The sequence below is a fragment of the Falco rusticolus genome, chromosome 8, assembly GCF_015220075.1.
Source record: "Falco rusticolus isolate bFalRus1 chromosome 8, bFalRus1.pri, whole genome shotgun sequence".
NCBI lineage: Eukaryota > Metazoa > Chordata > Aves > Falconiformes > Falconidae > Falco > Falco rusticolus.
The window spans coordinates 34061665-34079820 of NC_051194.1; the positions used below are offsets into that span (position 1 = coordinate 34061665).

Sequence of the window (18156 nt, forward strand, 5' to 3'; positions counted from 1 at the left end):
CTCTGTCTTATGTCACTTGGCTTGCCAACATCTCTGCCTGCCTTTGAGTATGCCTGCAGAACTGAGGCTCTGTTTGGACCTCAATGATTTCAAAATTCAGCCATGCTCAGGAAAGCACATGCTGTCCAAATTTTGTAGTCGTCTTTAATTTGAAAAATTTATCTTGATGCTTTGCAGGAAATCTTCTCATGTACAGACTCGCTTTACTAATTTACAATCCAAAAAATGCATAGAAAAGTCAGAAAAGGGTATATCATTGAACAAGAATTATTGTTACTGTTTTTAATATTTTTAATATATTTTCTAATTCACTAAGGCATTCCTAAAGCTTTTTATTACATGACTGTGAACATCCTAGTGTTTCTAGTAGGCAGGTATAATAGCCAAGTACTGCAAAACACATGAATTTGGTTTACTAAGAAATGGTGACCAGATGGTGATAGTCAATAGCCTTGCAGACACGGTGATGAGATTTTAATTACGAAGTTAATGCACAAACTCCCTGTCTGCTTTTTGCTGCTTAGCCATAAGGACTACCAGTTGCTCATGTTACTGTGAACAATTTGACTATCTTATGTAAGTACCATATCCTATATAACAAGTTATTCATGTCTTTTTATCTTCATCATAGAACTTAAAGAGGATGAAGTGGAGCTATCTGATGATGGTAAGGAGTTCTTATTTTAATCAGGACAAATGTAAATCTGTGTTTTTCATTCATGTTTCATGGAGGTTTTACTCATGGTCCTTAATACTTATTTGTAGAAGGGAAAGAAACAGACGTCAACTATCGGACGGTTACTATCAACACTGAACAAAAAGTTTCAGATGTCTATAATATTGAAGAAAGACTGGGATCGTAAGTACTGTATCGTGCTTTTGAAGACACAGAGTTTTCAAGGCTACCAGTCAATTAGAAAGATCATGTGCATTCATTCTTTGATGGTGTCTTGTACTTTCAACATTCCAGCTGGGCTCCTCGGTTGCAGTAAAAATACATTTAAACATGTGTTGGCCTCCTTTATTCCCATTAACTGATAATTTTAAATAGGCACTACATGCATTTCTGGCAAGGAAAATAGAGCCCACAAGTGAATACAGCTAGAGGATTTATTTGTTGTTCAGTGTTCTAAAAGCCAGCTGAAAAAAAGGTACACATTGTGTACTTGCATTTCCATTATATCCATTAGTGGTAAGAAGATTATCCTGCCCACGGGCTAGAATCTCTGTTGACAGCAGACATAATCCCAAGAACATTAGTGGTATTGCTCAGTGAAGGTCAGTGATTAGCCTGGCTGTGTTTTCCAGTGCTCAAACTCGTGGTTATATGAATTGCATGCCATGATAATCTTTCAGTGATTTGTGCTGCTGGTGGTGCTGAAGGCCAGGGGATCCTGTGTGCTGCCATTAACAAATCTTGAGAAGTGCATCACAGAGGAAGAGCTGTACATATATACAGCAATGTGAAATAATAGTACTGAAGCTTCTAGCATTCAGATTCTGAATTCACCCATATCCTATGCTCTATACCTGAGATGTGTCCTTTCTGCGGCTCCTTCAGAGGTGCACAACATACAGAAAATTCTGTGCAGAAAGACTTGAGTCACATGAATTACAGCCTGGTAGGAATCCATTTTTTGAACCCTCTTATATAAAACTTGCTAATTGGAATAGTGGGGTATCTCTAAATGGGGTATTTGTTCAAAGGTTCTTGCAGATTACTCTGCACAAAAGCAGTACAGGACAGTACTTGATATGACGACATTCTTATTTCAGAATGGAGTGGTTGTGCTGGAATATTTAGTAAAATGTTGCTATTCATGGTGGCCCGTACATTGCAAAAATGTTTTATGAAAATAGTTATATATTTTCAGGGGGAAATTTGGACAAGTCTTCAGGCTTGTTGAAAAGAAGACTGGAAAGGTTTGGGCAGGAAAATTTTTCAAAGCATATTCTGCTAAGGAAAAAGAAAACATAAGGGATGAAATCAGCATCATGAACTGTCTACATCATCCAAAACTTGTCCAATGTGTAGATGCCTTTGAAGAAAAAGCCAACATCGTTATGGTCTTGGAAATGTGAGTATAAAGCAGGTCACACTAACAAAACCAATAATGTTGAAAATAGTTGTGCACACAAAAGTAGCAACTAACCCAGACATGCGACCGTCAAAAGCTTCAGGATTTGCAGGGCCTGGATTGTTTTCATATCTTGCATTTTTTTCCAGTTATTTATCCAACTTGTTTAAACGGTGTAAGTGAATCTGTACTGTATCTTGAAAATCAGTGAAGATATGTTACAGTCTTTATTGTCTGTTTGTTTTTTAATCAAGTACATGTGGTGTTTTTCTGCAGATCACTCTTATTGCCAGCTTGGAAGGGTAGAGTAAAAAAGTTAGCTGAATTTGGACTTGCGTTTAGAACCAAAACCAAGTTTAAGGAGGTAAAAAACCCAAACATTTTCTTTAGGCAATCCTAAACATGTATTTAAGAAGCTTGCATCAAATTTCACTTAAACACTGATCTTGCAGAGAATTGAATGTTGGTGCACAACAGATAGTAGAAGAAAAAGACAGCAAGCATCTATGCTCATTTTAACAAAATAGTTGAACTTCCATGAAAAATTAACCCAGGCAAATTTATAGTACCCAAGAGGTATTCGGTACCCTTTGCTTTTAATCAAGTGCTATATCCAGTTTTTATATTTTTAAGAGACTTTAAAGGATTAGTCTGGTGTGTTTTTCCTGCAAAAACATGAATACTCTGATTGCAAACATTTATTTATAATACGGGAGTGCTGTCTAAAAAATCTCCACAGGTGAACAGAGTGAATGTTTTAAATCTAGATCAGTAGATGCAGGAAGATTGGTAACACTGACTTTTTTCCCCAAAAAAACCTAATTAAACATGAATTGATCTGCCCTAATGTCAATACACAGATTCTCCATGATGGTCCAGGTGTTGCAGTTGTGGAAGGGAATTTCTCATTTACTGTAAAGTCATTGCACTCTTCATCCAAAGCTATACAATTAAATAAAGCTGAATTTGAAGACAGCCTGTGTTGCTGTCTTGTTCTTGCTGAGTAAGGTGGCAACATTTATTTTTACCTGCCAGAAATTGTTTGCCTTGAGCTACTTATGCTACACCACTGTGGGGAGCAGCAGAAAAGCACCACAAAAGCTGTACTGTAAAGCATCACACAGGGCTGTGACTTGATTATCTTTGTATTTAAAGATAGTAGATATTTACTTCCAGAAAAAAAAGAAGGTTCAGAACGTGATCATGCACCAGAATTCATTATAAGAAAAGAATCTGCACAGTATGGGGTGGAAAATAAGGGTCAGACTTAAAAAACAATAATGCCCGACATGAGCAACGTTTACATCATCCATAGCACACCTGCTTAGTGTGAATCCCATGCTTGTGGTAGTAGCAGCTGGAAAGAAAATGAAATCCTGATCTGTGCTGGTGTTTTTCCCAAAAAGTTACATCAGTCACTGCTCTGCTGCCACATCTACTTCACGTGCTGTCTGCTGCGAGAAGCAGTTTTCTTGCTGGCTGGAAGTGCTGAATAAGATACAAATTGTTAGAAGCAAAAGAGACTATATGACTATTTTGCTTGCTTGGCACTTGCCTGGATTATGTGCAAACTATTACTGCACTAGCAGATTTCAGAGACTGGATCTCCATTATACATCCATGGAACCTGAGTGCAAGAAGGTGTTTTTATTTTTAGATTCGGCGGCTGAGCAAGCTGATGATGGTAAGGGAAAGGAGCCCTGCTCAGCTTGGAATTGGGAGCTGGCAGACCTAATGGAAAATAAGGAAATCTATGAAGAGTTTTAAATAGCATATGGCTTTACACTCCATGAGTTCCCCCCTGCCAACAAAGGGGGTTTACTTTTCAAAAATATAGACAAGTGTAATCAAATTTAAAGCTGTTTTGTAACTAATCTAAATAGGATGTGATTTTAGTTTGGGGTGACCACCTTTTCTGGCTTTTGAACCCCCATCCACTGAAAATTCCACAGTGTCCAGAGCCACGGGAGGGCAGGTTCTTAAAGCAGTATGCAGGCAGTAGCAGTAGCAGTCTGTCCCTCGTCTGGAGCAGGCCTGGGTAGTGAGATGCTTGTGTGACACCTTCGCGTCAGATGACTCGGTAGCCTCTGTACTGCCATGTGTTACCCAGCTGACAAAGTCCCAGCATGGCCAATGCACTTGTATTGTAAGAAAGCCACTGATGGATCATTTCTATTTATGTTTAGCTATTAAGCTAATATTTCTTTGCATATCAAAGAAGTTGTGGGAAATACCTTTGAAAATTCTTAGTGTCCAAGCTGTTCTCTTAATTCTCATCAGACTCTAAATGCATGAATTTCAAATAAATCAAGCTCACTTGCCACCAGTCTCCTTTTAAGCCAGATTTCAGCAGTGACTGGAATTGAGAAACTCCCCCTCCACTCAAACTGGAGCTATGTCTTCCTGATACCCATCCTAAATCTTTCATTTTAATTGTATTCCCTTATCTTTCTTATAACTTTTTGAACTTCACCCTCTCTCTTTACAATATTTGCCATGCCACGAGTTTATAAGGTTTAATTTCATACTTATAATAAATTCAGAATTTTGTATCATTCAATTAAAATCAAATATTATAATGATTCAACTCGCTTGACGTGCTCTTCCCTGGAAACCCTCCCCTCTAGCATTTGCTGGAAGTCAGGGGCAAATCTCAGGCGTTTCCTTTTCAAATATAGTGATGTACTGGTTCCACAAGCATCTCAGCAGAAAAAGAGTATCTGAGGAATAGTAGCATGCTGTGAATGGCATTCCGGCGGGGAGCTAAGTGTCTTGAAGTTCTTACATACCTCAGATAGTCATCTTATTTGGACATAGATTAGAAGAAAATTATTATATTGCAAATAAGATTATTAAAGTACAATTTCAGCAGTAAATTCCATTCATTTGGTGTGATTTAGGTTGGCACGAAGTTTTTCTTTTTTTTGAAGGCAGATTTATGAAAATGCAGTTGAGTATTTGCCTGGGCAACTCCAAGGCAGATTCTTATCTCTGTTCCTTCATGACCAAAACCTTATAATAAAATATTTTTTAAATGTGTATTCTGTGACCCTATAGACAGGAATATTGTTGTCTGTGACCTCATCTACAGAAGACTGAAAAGAGGAGAATCCAGAAAAGATTATGACATTTAGATTCTGAACTAGTGAATGCAGAAAACCAACTTCTGTGTATATGTAAAACCTAATCTGCATTGGTTCAATTCAGCTTCCTAACCTGGCAAAAATTAAACTCGATTTGGCTCAGGAGATAAATGCAAAAATATGCATTCTATAAATGCAATTGCAGTTTAATCTAATGATGTTACCAGAGTGTCTAGATGTCCCAGGGGAAAAACATCATTGATTTCCAAATAATACGTGAAAAAGTTGTGCTTGAGATAATAGTATGATTTCTGAAAATTTTTCACTTTAGGGATCTGAAAAGTACAGCACTTTTATAGTAAGAATAAATTATCATTATCTGTGTTAAGTAGTCAAGAAAAATCTGGTGCTTTTTAGTATTAGGATGGTTATAATTTGGAATTGCAGAATGCTCCAGGTAAACAATAAACACCCCCAGACTGGTTAATGTTTTACTGAAGTAAGAAAATACTAGATCTCTGATTTACAGCCATTTTTTCAACAGCTATAGCCATATTATTTGCTTTATCTTACAAATGTGCTATTACCCAACGTAACTTCTCAGTTTGTCAAGCATATGCTATTCTTATAATCTTCATGTCAATAGCAAACTGCAATAGTGCTTCTAATTATATATTTTCTGAAATCTTACAGCCAAAGCAACAAACATGTCCATAACTCCAGATGTTTCAATTTCGGTTTGGTACGTGAGGGATATAATCATGTATCTGACAACCTGCAAAAACCGCAAGGCCAGGTTTCAGTTGTGTGTTTTGTTTCTGTATCTGAAATGTGCAATTACATTTGGCAATAAGCATGAATGCTGCAAAATATTAAGCCATATAAAGACCATGGAGCATTTAATTTAGAATAGATTTCTAAAAGCAAAGCTGTTCTTCACCATTGGCTCCTTTCCGTATGGATCATTTACCCACCACATACAAAAAAAAAGTATTTCCCATCTTTGGATGTAAGCAGATAAACCAATTGAGTGATTACTCAGTATTTAAAACAAAACAAACAAACCACAACTTAAGCTTTGCTTTATTAAGTTTAGGTTAAAAATGTCCCATTTTAGTTCCACAAACAGTTCACTCCAGGAGATTCTACCCTAGAAAGAGCAGCTATTTCACATCTTAAATAAGCACAAAAATGGAATTGACCTACTAGGAGCATGATGGTGATCAGCTAAAAATACCAGCACTGAAAGAGTTGTGGGTTATATCCTTGTCCTGTCATAGCTAGGGAGGAAATTCCCTCTGAGCTCACCCAGGTCAGTAATTTACCCTTTGAGCTTTGCGTTCCACTTAACCATACCATTTGAATCCTTCCTTTTTCAGCCTTTGTCACTCTCAGTCAGTCTCTCTTCCCAAATTTTTTCTCACCTACTAGAAGTTTTGTCCTTTTTTCCTGGGACCCATCCCCTGTGATTTAGTTTTCTTTATTTCTAAATTACATTGTCTGCACTTGTGTCGTGATGGACCATAGGAGGGAAGGAAGCAGTGATAAACATGAGCTCAGAGTCTGGAGCAGTGTTATAAACATGTCAGCAGGGTGACAATCACATGGCACACACTTCACTGCCAGCTGCAGGTGATGGAATCCTAAAGGCAGGATGTAAATCCAGCTACATCCCTACTGCCTGGGCTAACAGTATGTGTTTCACAGTCCTAACCTGGAAAAGAGATTCAGAATGGAAAAAATCTATTGATTTATACCACACACAAGAGGTGATTCCTCCTATGTGATCCTTGGGTCTACAGAAAGTGCCTTGACAAAACCTAGACTGTGCCTTGAAGTGACTATTGCAAGCTTGAACTATGTGTATTCCTGTAAAGGAAATGGTTTGATTACTCCCCAAATGAAAATGCTACAGAAGTCCTCTTTTTATTCTGTCTTTCTTAGGGTTTCTGGAGGAGAACTGTTTGAACGAATTATTGATGAAGACTTTGAACTGACAGAGAGAGAGTGCATTAAATACATGAAGCAGATTTCAGAAGGAGTTCAGTACATCCATAAGCAGGGTATTGTCCACTTGGATTTGAAGCCAGAAAATATTATGTGTGTCAACAAGACCGGTACAAGTATCAAACTCATTGACTTTGGACTTGCAAGAAGATTAGGTAATGACTTTTCTGCCTATGTCTGTTTCGGTGACATGAGGGAAAGGGCAGGGCAAGCAGTAATTCATACTTACTATTATATTCTTTCATGTATAAAGAGTAAATAGACAATTTTCCTATACATAGTTAGGAAAAAATAGAAAAGGGACAAAGATGACATTCAAGAGCAAGAGTTGGTACCTCATCTTCAAGAGGAGTTTGCAGTGAAGTGTATACAGTCTACCTGTTTCTACGGCTAGGGTATCCCCGTAGATTACAAGAAAAAATACACAGTAGTAGTAATGTTAACAAATATTAACATTTGCTACAGAAATGTAAACTAACTCTCTGACTGTAAAAATTAGACCAAAACTTTGATCTTCATGAATACTACAAATCCTCAAAACTTTTGTTAAACAGCAAGCATTAAGGTGGTGTGCTAGAAACCTTTCAGATATGGATAATTACATGCAATTTACATATCCGCATTAATTTTAGCATTTCTTGTCCTAAACAGCAGCATATTGTCATACGTGTTAAACATGTTTTGGTCATGCTCAAAATGATTAATAAAATAGTATTACCTCACAATAATGCAAGGGTAATGGGGTGGGGTGACAATCTGACAAGGTCCTCCTCTTCCTGAGCAGTTTTTAGCTGCTCCCTATTATTCATTTCGGTCTAAGCTTTCCAACATGCAATTTGAAAGCCAAAGACCTTGGGGGCTTCTTGTCTTCATATTGCTCAGCACTGATTCAGCTCAAAAGCAGCCCTCCAGTTGTGTTTGCTACTGTTAAAACAATACCAACGTCACACACTGATTTTTTTTTAAGCTTGTATTTCCACAAGAAAAAAAAAATAATTCCAGGAATTGGAAGGAGCTAAAATACTTTATGAACCCGTTACACAGGGAGAGCTGAGATTTGTGGCTCTTCTGTCATTAAATTGATTGGGACAACTCATATGAATTGCTGCTCTCTATAGAAAGAGGCCCACAGCTAGATTCTTAGTTGTAACCTTTTGCCTTCCCTTTTTAAACAAAATGATATTTAATATTTATTAAAAAGTAGAACAATTATTTTGTAAGAGTACAGTTTGGAACCATACCTTCTGGTTTTTGTTATCTGCCTACATGTTACTCATTTGACTTCTTTTGACACTTAAGAAACAGATTACTGCTTACCCAAGAACATAATTTCACTAAAACAAATAAAAAATGATATTTTGAATGAGCAGGGGAAAAGAAATCTGCTTTTCAGATTCATCGATGACATTCAACTCCAGTAGGGTATTGCATGAATCTTGGTCACATGGACACTGTGAACTCAGAGATAAGGTGTTTATTTCATTCATTAAAAAAAAGAGATTGCTGCCATTTATGTTCCTTCATCAGTATGGAGCCAATAGATTTCTGGGAGCATGAACTGGATGTGGTTGCTGTTGAGGAAACAGATGAACTGTTATGTAAGTTCCACTGCTGAATTTTTTGTTATCAGAGGCATGTGAAAGACTTCATCCCATGACGTTCCAGCTGTCAGCCTGAAAACTATACATTAACTGCTGAATTGAGTGGATTTCATCGAGGGAGAAAATGTAACCACAGAATGGCCTCTTTATAGATATTTCTTCGACTACATTTTTAACTTCAAACCACAGTTGAACCCAAATTTAGCAAAAGGAAGATCCTGTTTTCAGTAGGCTGCTCATAGCCATCAGCTTTTGCATTTTTCTTTTAATCTCGCGGCATGTCTGTATGTTGGATGGCTCACACTAGCTTGTGAGCTGCTACAGTCATGCCATATGTAGTAAATCTCTAACCTATATATAACTTTTTCTGATGTAGAAGGATGAGAGCTATGGGCACTGACACTGATTTTGATTTTACAGTACTGTGCATTCATTTGGCTTAATGTTGCTATTTCTTGCAAAGTTACACTATAGGTATTTGCTGTTTCTTTCATCAGCTTGCCGTTCTGCGTAACTCTGTGGCATTGTATGTGGCATTGCCCTAGGAAGAGAAAGCGCAGTCCTGTTGCACACCCATAAAGCAAAAGCACCGTGTTGATCATGAAGACGTTCACATTTTGGTTGAGATGTTTTCCAAAACCAATTTTCACTATTTAATTTACTTACAAAAATTGCTATAAACACTAAGTGCCCTTTTCTTGCCAGTTGACTTACATGGTGCACTGAGGTCACATTCTTCCATTTCTTGTGTTCCTTCAAGCCTTGTGATTTTCAAATTGGCTGTCAAATTCACTTTGGCTTTGAAATATGTGGGACTGGAGCCCTTGCGCTATGGACCTGACCCTGACTGAGCAGAAACATCTCAACCAAGGGACTGCTGAGGGGAACGATGGCTGATTTTGCACTTCAACTTCTGAGATGTACTTTTTAACTTTTTGTGACTAGTGCAAACTAATGCCACTATTCGGTATTTTGATCAGTTTTAAAGAAATTAGGATCAGCTCCTTCTGCAGTCATCTTCTGCAGCTAATTAGTTCTCTTACACTGTCAGGAAATACCAAAGCTGCAGTGGGATATTTTCCTGACCTTTTTTGGTGTGCTGAGGAACACATGTAGCAAATTGTTTAAGATAAACTTCTTGAGAAGAAAACAGAATGGTTTTTGAGTACTGTAAAGATATATCTTTTTAATCAGTTGATTATACACAGTGTCGGCAACAGTTTCCAGCTAGCTTGTCAGCTTTCTATCTGAACTAAGGGATATCCAAACACAGATCCTACTTGTGTACTAAGCTTGTAAACATCTGGGTAAAGATTTGACATATTAATGCAGAGAAAATGTCTTATTCTTTTCTCTTTTCTTTTATACACAGAAAACGCTGTATCAGTTGTTTCCCACTGTATGCTTGCACTCAAATGCCATGTTTTCAGAAAAGCATTTCTCTGACCTATGGGCAGCACATTTCATAGACCAGCCTTTTGCATACACAGTGGCTCATGTTAGTTCACACAATGCACTGAAAAGCCTCCAGTCTTGGATGTGAACATCTGAGCCCGAGATTTAGACAGTCATGATGAAGCTTTTAGAAAACAGGCTCTTTGTGACAAATTTCAGTAATTTTTCGTAAGGACAGCCGGAAAAAGATGTAGGTGTTGACCTTAAAAAGAAGGCAAATGGGAAGACAGGATCTCAGGCTCTCCATTTGTGCTTGGAAAAGGAGAGGTGATCCCTCACATGGTCACTGTGGAGAAGACACTGCCCTTGTTTTAGGCTAAGTCAGTTTAGATTGGATGTTAGGAAAATAATCCTATTGTTTGGGGTAAGAAAACTCTGGTTATGTGCGTGTCGGGATGTTGTGGAATAGCTTTTGATTGTGCTTTTTGAAGGCTAGTCAGACATCTGGCAGGAAGGCCTTGATGCTGGTGAGCTTTCATGGGAGGATCTAGGTGAACTCCTGGGGCTGCTCCCAGGTGTTCTTCTGTCTGGTTCTGTCTCTGGAAATGGGTACCCTCTGCACAGAATGGTCTCTGAAAGCAGGGATAACATGAAAATGAGGTTTCTGCAATTAATTTGCCATCATTGTACCTGAGGAGAGCAAAAAAAGTTTCACAGCATTTAAAATGGGAAACAGGCATGACTGTGGGTGAATTACTGTGGTACTGCTTAAAAGTTGCCTCAAGCACGCTGTTCAATCACTAAGGCAATTTATTAACCTGATATATCCTTCCATTTTCACTTGTTAAGCTGGGGGTTTCCCTACCTCAGAAAAGTACTAGCTTAGGTATATGATTTTATTTTATGAAATGGCTTAAACAGCTTTTGATGGCAGTAACTGTAGGTGTGGATTCAGCATTGGGATCAGCACTTATGTTGCAAAACTTGGTAGAAGAAATTCTGGTAAATAAAAATACTCTGTGAAGATTCAGTGTTGTGGACAAGTAGATTCTATTGTAGTCTTCTTAAAACTTTGATCTGCCATGGTTTGAGGGTTTTTAAGCTTCTCTTGCTTATAGAGCTGCATATCTCTGTAACCTTCACAGGAGCAGGATTAGAATCTGTTACATCTGTTTTTCTTCCCATTCACATTTTTTTTGTTTAGATGGTAATCGCTTTGGAGAGGAATGGTTCCTCACTATGTCATTCTGCTGTGCCTAATCTGGAGACTACTCTTGCACAAGAGATAAATGTAATGCAATGAATATCACTTAAGGCAAATACTGGTTGCTCAGGCACATGTGCAGACTGGACAAGAGTTTTTCAACCTAATTCCAAACCTGTTTCAAGTCAGAAACAATTTATTTCCTGACTCTTTTTTATATTCCTATAACATAATTTTTTTATTGAGGTTGGCATTTTTTCCCCAGTCCCTAATCCATTCCTTAGCTTCCTTCATGACCCTGTTTATTCTTTTCTTCTTCCCATCCTATTTGCAATGATCATTGATGAAAATGAGCCCACTGAGATCTGTCAAATCATTTCTACGTAAATGACTTTTGTTGTCTTTCACACTACGACTAAAAGTTAGACATATCACTGATAGTTACACACTGGCAGCATAGACCGGAATACTAGGTTCAGGACAGATTGTTATTCTACCTTCACCACCTTAGTTTCCAGTAGAGCAACACTGGCAGGCCAACACAAGAAAGGTGAAGAGAGAGCTCATGTGTCCCACGACCTTACTCTTTCATCTTACATTGCTAGCAGTAGCTTTGTTGTAGATCACTTTAAAATCACCCACACAGAGTCTCAGCAGGGCCAGACGTAGGACACCTGTATGATAGGCCAGCTGAGTAAAAGTTTGGGGTGACAGCTGATGACTAAGCATTCATGGTTCCCCTTCACCACTTTGGAGCACCACAGATATGCTTGTAGGCAAGCCCGGTTTTACTGACAAGGTAGTGATCTGACAGATACACATCATCTGCTTCTTTTCTTGTTTCACCACTGACCTGTGCCACTTCAAATTTCAGAGACAGGCAACCCAGTATTGATTTTCTTTCCTGTTTAAGCTATGATAAATGTGTTGGATTAAAATAGATTTCTTAAAATTCTATCACTACTGTTTCTCTTTAGCATAAAATGCTAAATCTCTGAGCTTTGATAAACCTTTCACGATTATTTGTGAAAACTTCAACTTCTTTCTAACACTGGAATCCTGAAGTCCTCTTGTGCAACTGCTAAAGTGATGGAGGCTCAAACACTTCTGTACTTCAGTAATCCAAATGTAAATTAGAAGTTATCCTCTTTCTTAGACTTTGTCTTATGGAAATTTCTTGCAATAGGAATTTTTATTATGTGCCTTGTACGGTGCTGTGTACTTAAGGATGTTTAATAAGTAATTTTTTATTGCTATGCATGTATCGGCTAAGAAAATAGTGTTTTTCCTGTTACTGGGGAATAATTGTTTTTTTAAAATCTGCATGCAGAAGTTAATGATGTTCTCTTCCACTTTTCACAGAAAATGCAGGTTCTCTGAAAGTTCTCTTTGGGACACCTGAGTTTGTGGCTCCAGAAGTTATAAACTATGAACCTATTGGATATGAAACAGATATGTGGAGTATAGGAGTTATCTGCTACATTTTGTGAGTACCTTTGCTACTTTTAACACAAATCCTGACAGTTGCTGAACATACAACATTCCCATCAATTTCTGAATTCTTCTCCAATTTCCAGGTCTTTTGTAGTCTAATTAGCAGCTCCAGCATGTTTAATAAAAATTCTCTGTTCTCTAAAGGGTGCAACTGGTAAATTGCAGAACCAGCAGCTCTGGAAATTCAGCCCTTCAGTGTTGTACATCTTACATCATAAATCAGCAACACTTCATCTCATTTAAAAAGACAATGTGACAGGATTTTATTATTAATTTTAAACTATTTTTCCTTCCTAGATGTTAAAGACGAATGTTTGGGCATGCACTAGTAGCTTATGACTTCCATTCCTTTATTCCCAAGGGAGAATTTTTTTGTGAAATTCTGGAGTTGTCTTACTCAGATTGTATCCCTCATGGGACAGACTAAAGTATCCCAGCATTACCCTATCTGTTCACAGTGCATTTTAATTTATTAATAAGCACAAACCACTGGATAAATATGTTTTATAAGCAGCATGGATCAAGTTCATGGAAATATTTTAGAGGACGGTTAGCTCCAGCTCATCTTTATGTGATTTGATAACATGTGACTATGAACTTCAGTGGGTCTAGAGAAACGTATATGGAAATAGGATCTCCATTCCTAGAACAGCAAGCGATCTTCTTCCAGCTGTGACTTTACACATTTGATGCCATATAAACAAATGGAAAGAGAGAGCTCTGTTTGGAGCATTGTTCTTTCTCCCTTGCTCCAGTTGCAATAGTAAGTGGCAGACTGTTTTGCACTCATTCTTTTAAAAGGCTTCTCTCATAACTTTTTTTTTTAAAAGAGTCACCTCTGCCCTGGCTACCCTCTCCTTGACACATGGCAACGCACAGTTGTTTGCCGCACCTTTACTCAGTCTTTCTGCGATTCTGTTTGCCTTGTCAGCCTATACTTGTTCTCATACACTTCTCATTTCCAAACTAAGCAACATAATGGATTTTCTTGTCCTGTGCAAAAGCTACTACATCACCTCTCTTACTCCCAGCAAAGACTCTGAATATTTCTGTTATCTTCTGTTTCTTATGCGAAGCATGCCACACTCTTCAAGGTCACTTTGTTCTGGCAGTTTGTTTCCAGGACCTTTATTTTCCATTCACTTCCAGCATTTCTTTCTAGATCTTGCAAGCTCGTTTGGATCAGGCTGTAGTTCATATAACGTAGACCACACACGCAGTACTCGGATGACAAATTCATGTATTTCTCTAGCTGCTGAGGCCTCCCGAGCTGCAGCGCCCTGGGTGCGCGGCGCGGAGCTGCCGGGCGCGGAGCTGCCGGGCGCGGCGCACGGCGGTGGGCAGCCCGCGGTTCCACCGGTGCTGCATTGCCCTCTAGAGGCCTCTCACACCTCGAGGAACAAACATCAACCGCGGCGTTACACGCACGTTTGGGGAATTGAACGTCTTTTGCCGCCATTTGTTGTCCTAGTCTATGATGAGTTTTCATGTGTCTATAGTAGAAGCAGTGACATGTCAGCCAACCGAGGCAAAAATCGGTGACAGCAGTTGCGTGTGCTTCTGAAGGCGCGCAACCAGGGCTGCCGCTCTAGTACGGTACGTGCTGGAGAACACTGTCATCGTCTGAGTAGACAAGGCAAAGGGAGCAGGTGAAACAGATGGAGAAAAGGTGAAATGTCTTAGCAAAGACCAGTCTGCTGGAAGTGGCGGAACTGCTTCTGCCCAGTTTCTCTGTGCTACCTGAAGCAAGATACTTGGATGCTGTAATGTTCAGCTGATGGGACTGGGGTGGTGTTACACTTGAGTTAGATGACCCAATATGCCTTGTGAAATATATTATGAAATTACTTGTTTGCTAAGGTGTCTTTAAGCTCATTTAAGTCCTCGTGAGGGAAAAACTACATTACCCAAACACAGATCTTTGTGATGCATAGCTATTGCCACAACAATGATTAACTGTAATAATCGGCTTTTGTCTTTCTGCCCATAAGAATAAAGTAATAGAAATTAGGGAAGAGCTGTGAGTCATCGCTTGGACTTTCCCTCTCCACCCCAAAGTGACAGGCTCCCAATCTGTCTTCACTTCCTTAAAGCCCAGCTATTTTTGCAGACTCACAACTATGAGCCGTTATCCAAAATGGACCATCACATCACCATTACAGAATGCAAATAAAAGTCATTGAGAACTACAACCTCTCTTCAGTTGTAGCTCTGCTTTCCTATTTTCATTATAAGCTCAGAACTGCCAAATCTCATACACCAAGTGTAAGACTCACTCATTTGGTGTGTGTCACGTACCATCACCGTGTTTGTAACTGGCCATTTGCATCCCCTCTCCCCCTGCCACGGTGAGGGGGGCCATGAAGGCAGAGGCAAGCACAGCAGCAGCACTGGACTTAAGGGCAGGTCTGCTGCAGGTGGCTGATGGCCCAAAGCTGCTGTATCCATCATCTGTCCCAAGTGAAGCAGCAGGGAGCATGTTATTGCATGACTTGACATAGCACTTCTTTTAACGTAGGATTCTAGAGTGCTGAGAGACTGTAACGTGCCTAGACAGAGACTTTATGTCCTGTACAGCAATGAATACAAACAAGGTATAGCGAAGAGCTGCTAAAGAGTTCTCTGTGGGTGATGGGTCTTCCCTGCAGAATAGTACATGGGTGAGATGTAATCTTAGTAGGGAACAGGGTGACGGTGCTCCTCCAAAACCCCACAGCAAAACCTCTCCCCGAGCCTTCTGCTATGCAGGCATAAGTACAGATAGCACACCCTCTGTACAGATAGCACACTCTCTGTTGGGGTGCTGCATTTGTCTTCCTTCTGGCATGACTGACTTAATTCCAGCCTACAGCTCGTGGGTTCTCTTTCCACATTTTTAAGCTACACATTAAATCTTTATAATCTTTCTGGATAACTTGTTCAGTCCTGTCTCTTCATCAGTCTTTGTTCTTCCTTAAAATTTCCCTGTTTGTGTTCTCCACCTCAGTTTTTTATCTTCCACTTTTATCTTGTTCTCTGTCCTGTTCTGCATCACAGTACTGTCCCACATACTTAAGCTGAACTATTGCCTTCGAAATAACAGGCCACAAATATTATATAGCTTGTGTATATAATTTCCATTTATGTCTATTTCAGTGTTTCTTTTTGCATTTACGCTAATTTTATCTAAATGAAGGTTAAACCCTCCTGAATTCTTTCCAGCTCCTTCTGCCCCATTTATTCTTCTGGGCATTGCTGAATTTGTTGATTTTTCTATTTCTAGTTATTTTCTAATGATCCATGTGGATAGTCAGTGTTTTCACTATTTATTAATCTGAAACAATTTCTAAATTCTGATTTTAATTCACACCAAATTTTGGTCTAAGATATCAGTGCAGTGCGTAAGTACATTGAAAGTGGATAGCCCTTTTCCTTCTGTCACCACAGAATCTGACTACCTTCAGTGAGGAACTGGCTGTGGCTGATGCAAACCTCTACTTGCCTTCCATCAGTCCTTCTTGCTTTGTCGGTGCCAGGCAGTCTATATCTCGTCAGAGTAGTTGGTCTCTGTCAATCGCATATTAAAATATGCTATATTTTAGGCTGTTTTTTAATATCACATTTGATCTTGCTGTATACTCTTTTCCTTCAGCGCCTTCCTAATAACACGCACCCTGATTCTTCAAACATTGCCTTTCCTTTTTATCTATTATGTTATTCATTCCTGCTGTTATTCCTCCCTTGCTTGGCAGTTTGGATTGGTTGAAAGGCCTTTCAGCATTGTTCATCTTTTGGATGTGCTGACTTGGGACTTTGATAAGGCAAGATACTCAGGCTGCTGGCTTACACTTGGCTCTGTGTCGTATTAAAAATGTAAGCCTTGTTAATATGAAGATGAGCAGACACTCCTTGTTCTTTCAATAAAGCAAGTTAGGAGGGCTCTAATGTCATGACTGTACTGCTCAAAAGAAAATTAATTATTTGTTCAGCAGCACTGGCAAATTGTGATTACTCATTAATCTACTTGGCACATAAAATAAGGATGAGAACAGAGTAACACCCTTGCTTCAGCAATGAGCTGTCTTCCTTCACATGCGTTCAGTGGTCTGTTTCTTCCTTGAGACAACCAGTGTGGGAGTCAGTCGGCCCTCAGCTAAGGAAAGGGTGGTTTTGTTCAGTGGACGCATGTCCCCCACAAAGTAGCCTGAGACCATTTGATATCACTTGTAAAAGAATTACCTTATTACATGACCTCCACATTTGACATGACCTGCACAGGTTTATCAGAAGCAGATAGTTCTCTTCATAGCAAGATCTGTTACTTTTCTTCACTGCTAATACAATGGAAACACTGTAAGGAGGAGCTCAGTGCCATCAGCCCAGACCAGTTGCTGCTGCAAGCACTGCTTGCAGAGGAATGCTCAAAGTTGGATTTTTTGAGACGTGCAGCAAACTCATCTTTCCTGGATTAGTGGCAGTCTTAATGCAAAGATTTTCAAGTGAAATGCTATGGTGTTTGTTACATAGGCAGGAAGACCAGTGACCACCTTGGACCCTTTTGATCTTAAAATTTCCAAATCTGTACTCGGAGCTTTGTTAGAACAGCCCAATAAATGTTAAGGTACTTCTAGAGGATAAAATATCTTTTTCTTTATTTAGAAGTGGAAACTGTGAAAGTTTTTCTAAACAAATGGTTCTTAACATGCCAGGAAGATGCCTGGTTAAGTAGCTGGAAAAATGTTTTCAGTAAACAACTTGCTGCTTGTCTAATAGTAACTTCCAGTGTAAGCTCAGTATATTAATTTTCTGGAGTGGTAGCTCATCTTTATCACTTAGCTTCAGCATTCCAAAAAGAAATTGTTTCCATAATCTGTCAAAAGAGTTGCTGGGCCATTATTACTTTAAATGGCCATTAAGAAATGAACAGCCAAGACATAGGTCAGTGAAATCTGTGCTAAAGATAAGAATTTCTGGTTATTATTTACACTAGCTGCTGGATTTTGTTTTCTGACTATAGACACACATCTAGTTCTCCTGACAAGTATTTCCACGACAAAGCAAATGAATCACAGTGTAAAACTGTGGTAGAGAGAGAAAATTATTTTAGCCTTATAGATTCGCAACAGCTCATTCAGAAGTATAAAAATAGGTTCATTGAAATGTTTAAATGGGTACTGTTACAGTGGTGCTTGGAAGTGACAGAGTGCAGGCTTAACTGATACCCGTCTGGTAATTTACCAAATGCATGTGATGGGTCAATCCTACCACACTATTTCAGATTTTAGCAGAGAATTATGTCATGCAATTCTTAAAAC

General features: G+C 38.9%; 1 protein-coding gene across 1 annotated transcript in view; it reads left to right on the forward strand.

Annotated features, from left to right (window-relative positions):
* MYLK (myosin light chain kinase) overlaps positions 1 to 18156 on the forward strand; it is a 216341-nt gene that overhangs the window by 188023 nt on the left and 10162 nt on the right. Inside the window, 5 exon segments of the mRNA XM_037396821.1 lie at positions 632 to 667; positions 766 to 859; positions 1875 to 2078; positions 7106 to 7323; positions 12731 to 12854. Coding sequence (XP_037252718.1) covers positions 632 to 667; positions 766 to 859; positions 1875 to 2078; positions 7106 to 7323; positions 12731 to 12854 — 676 coding nt within the window.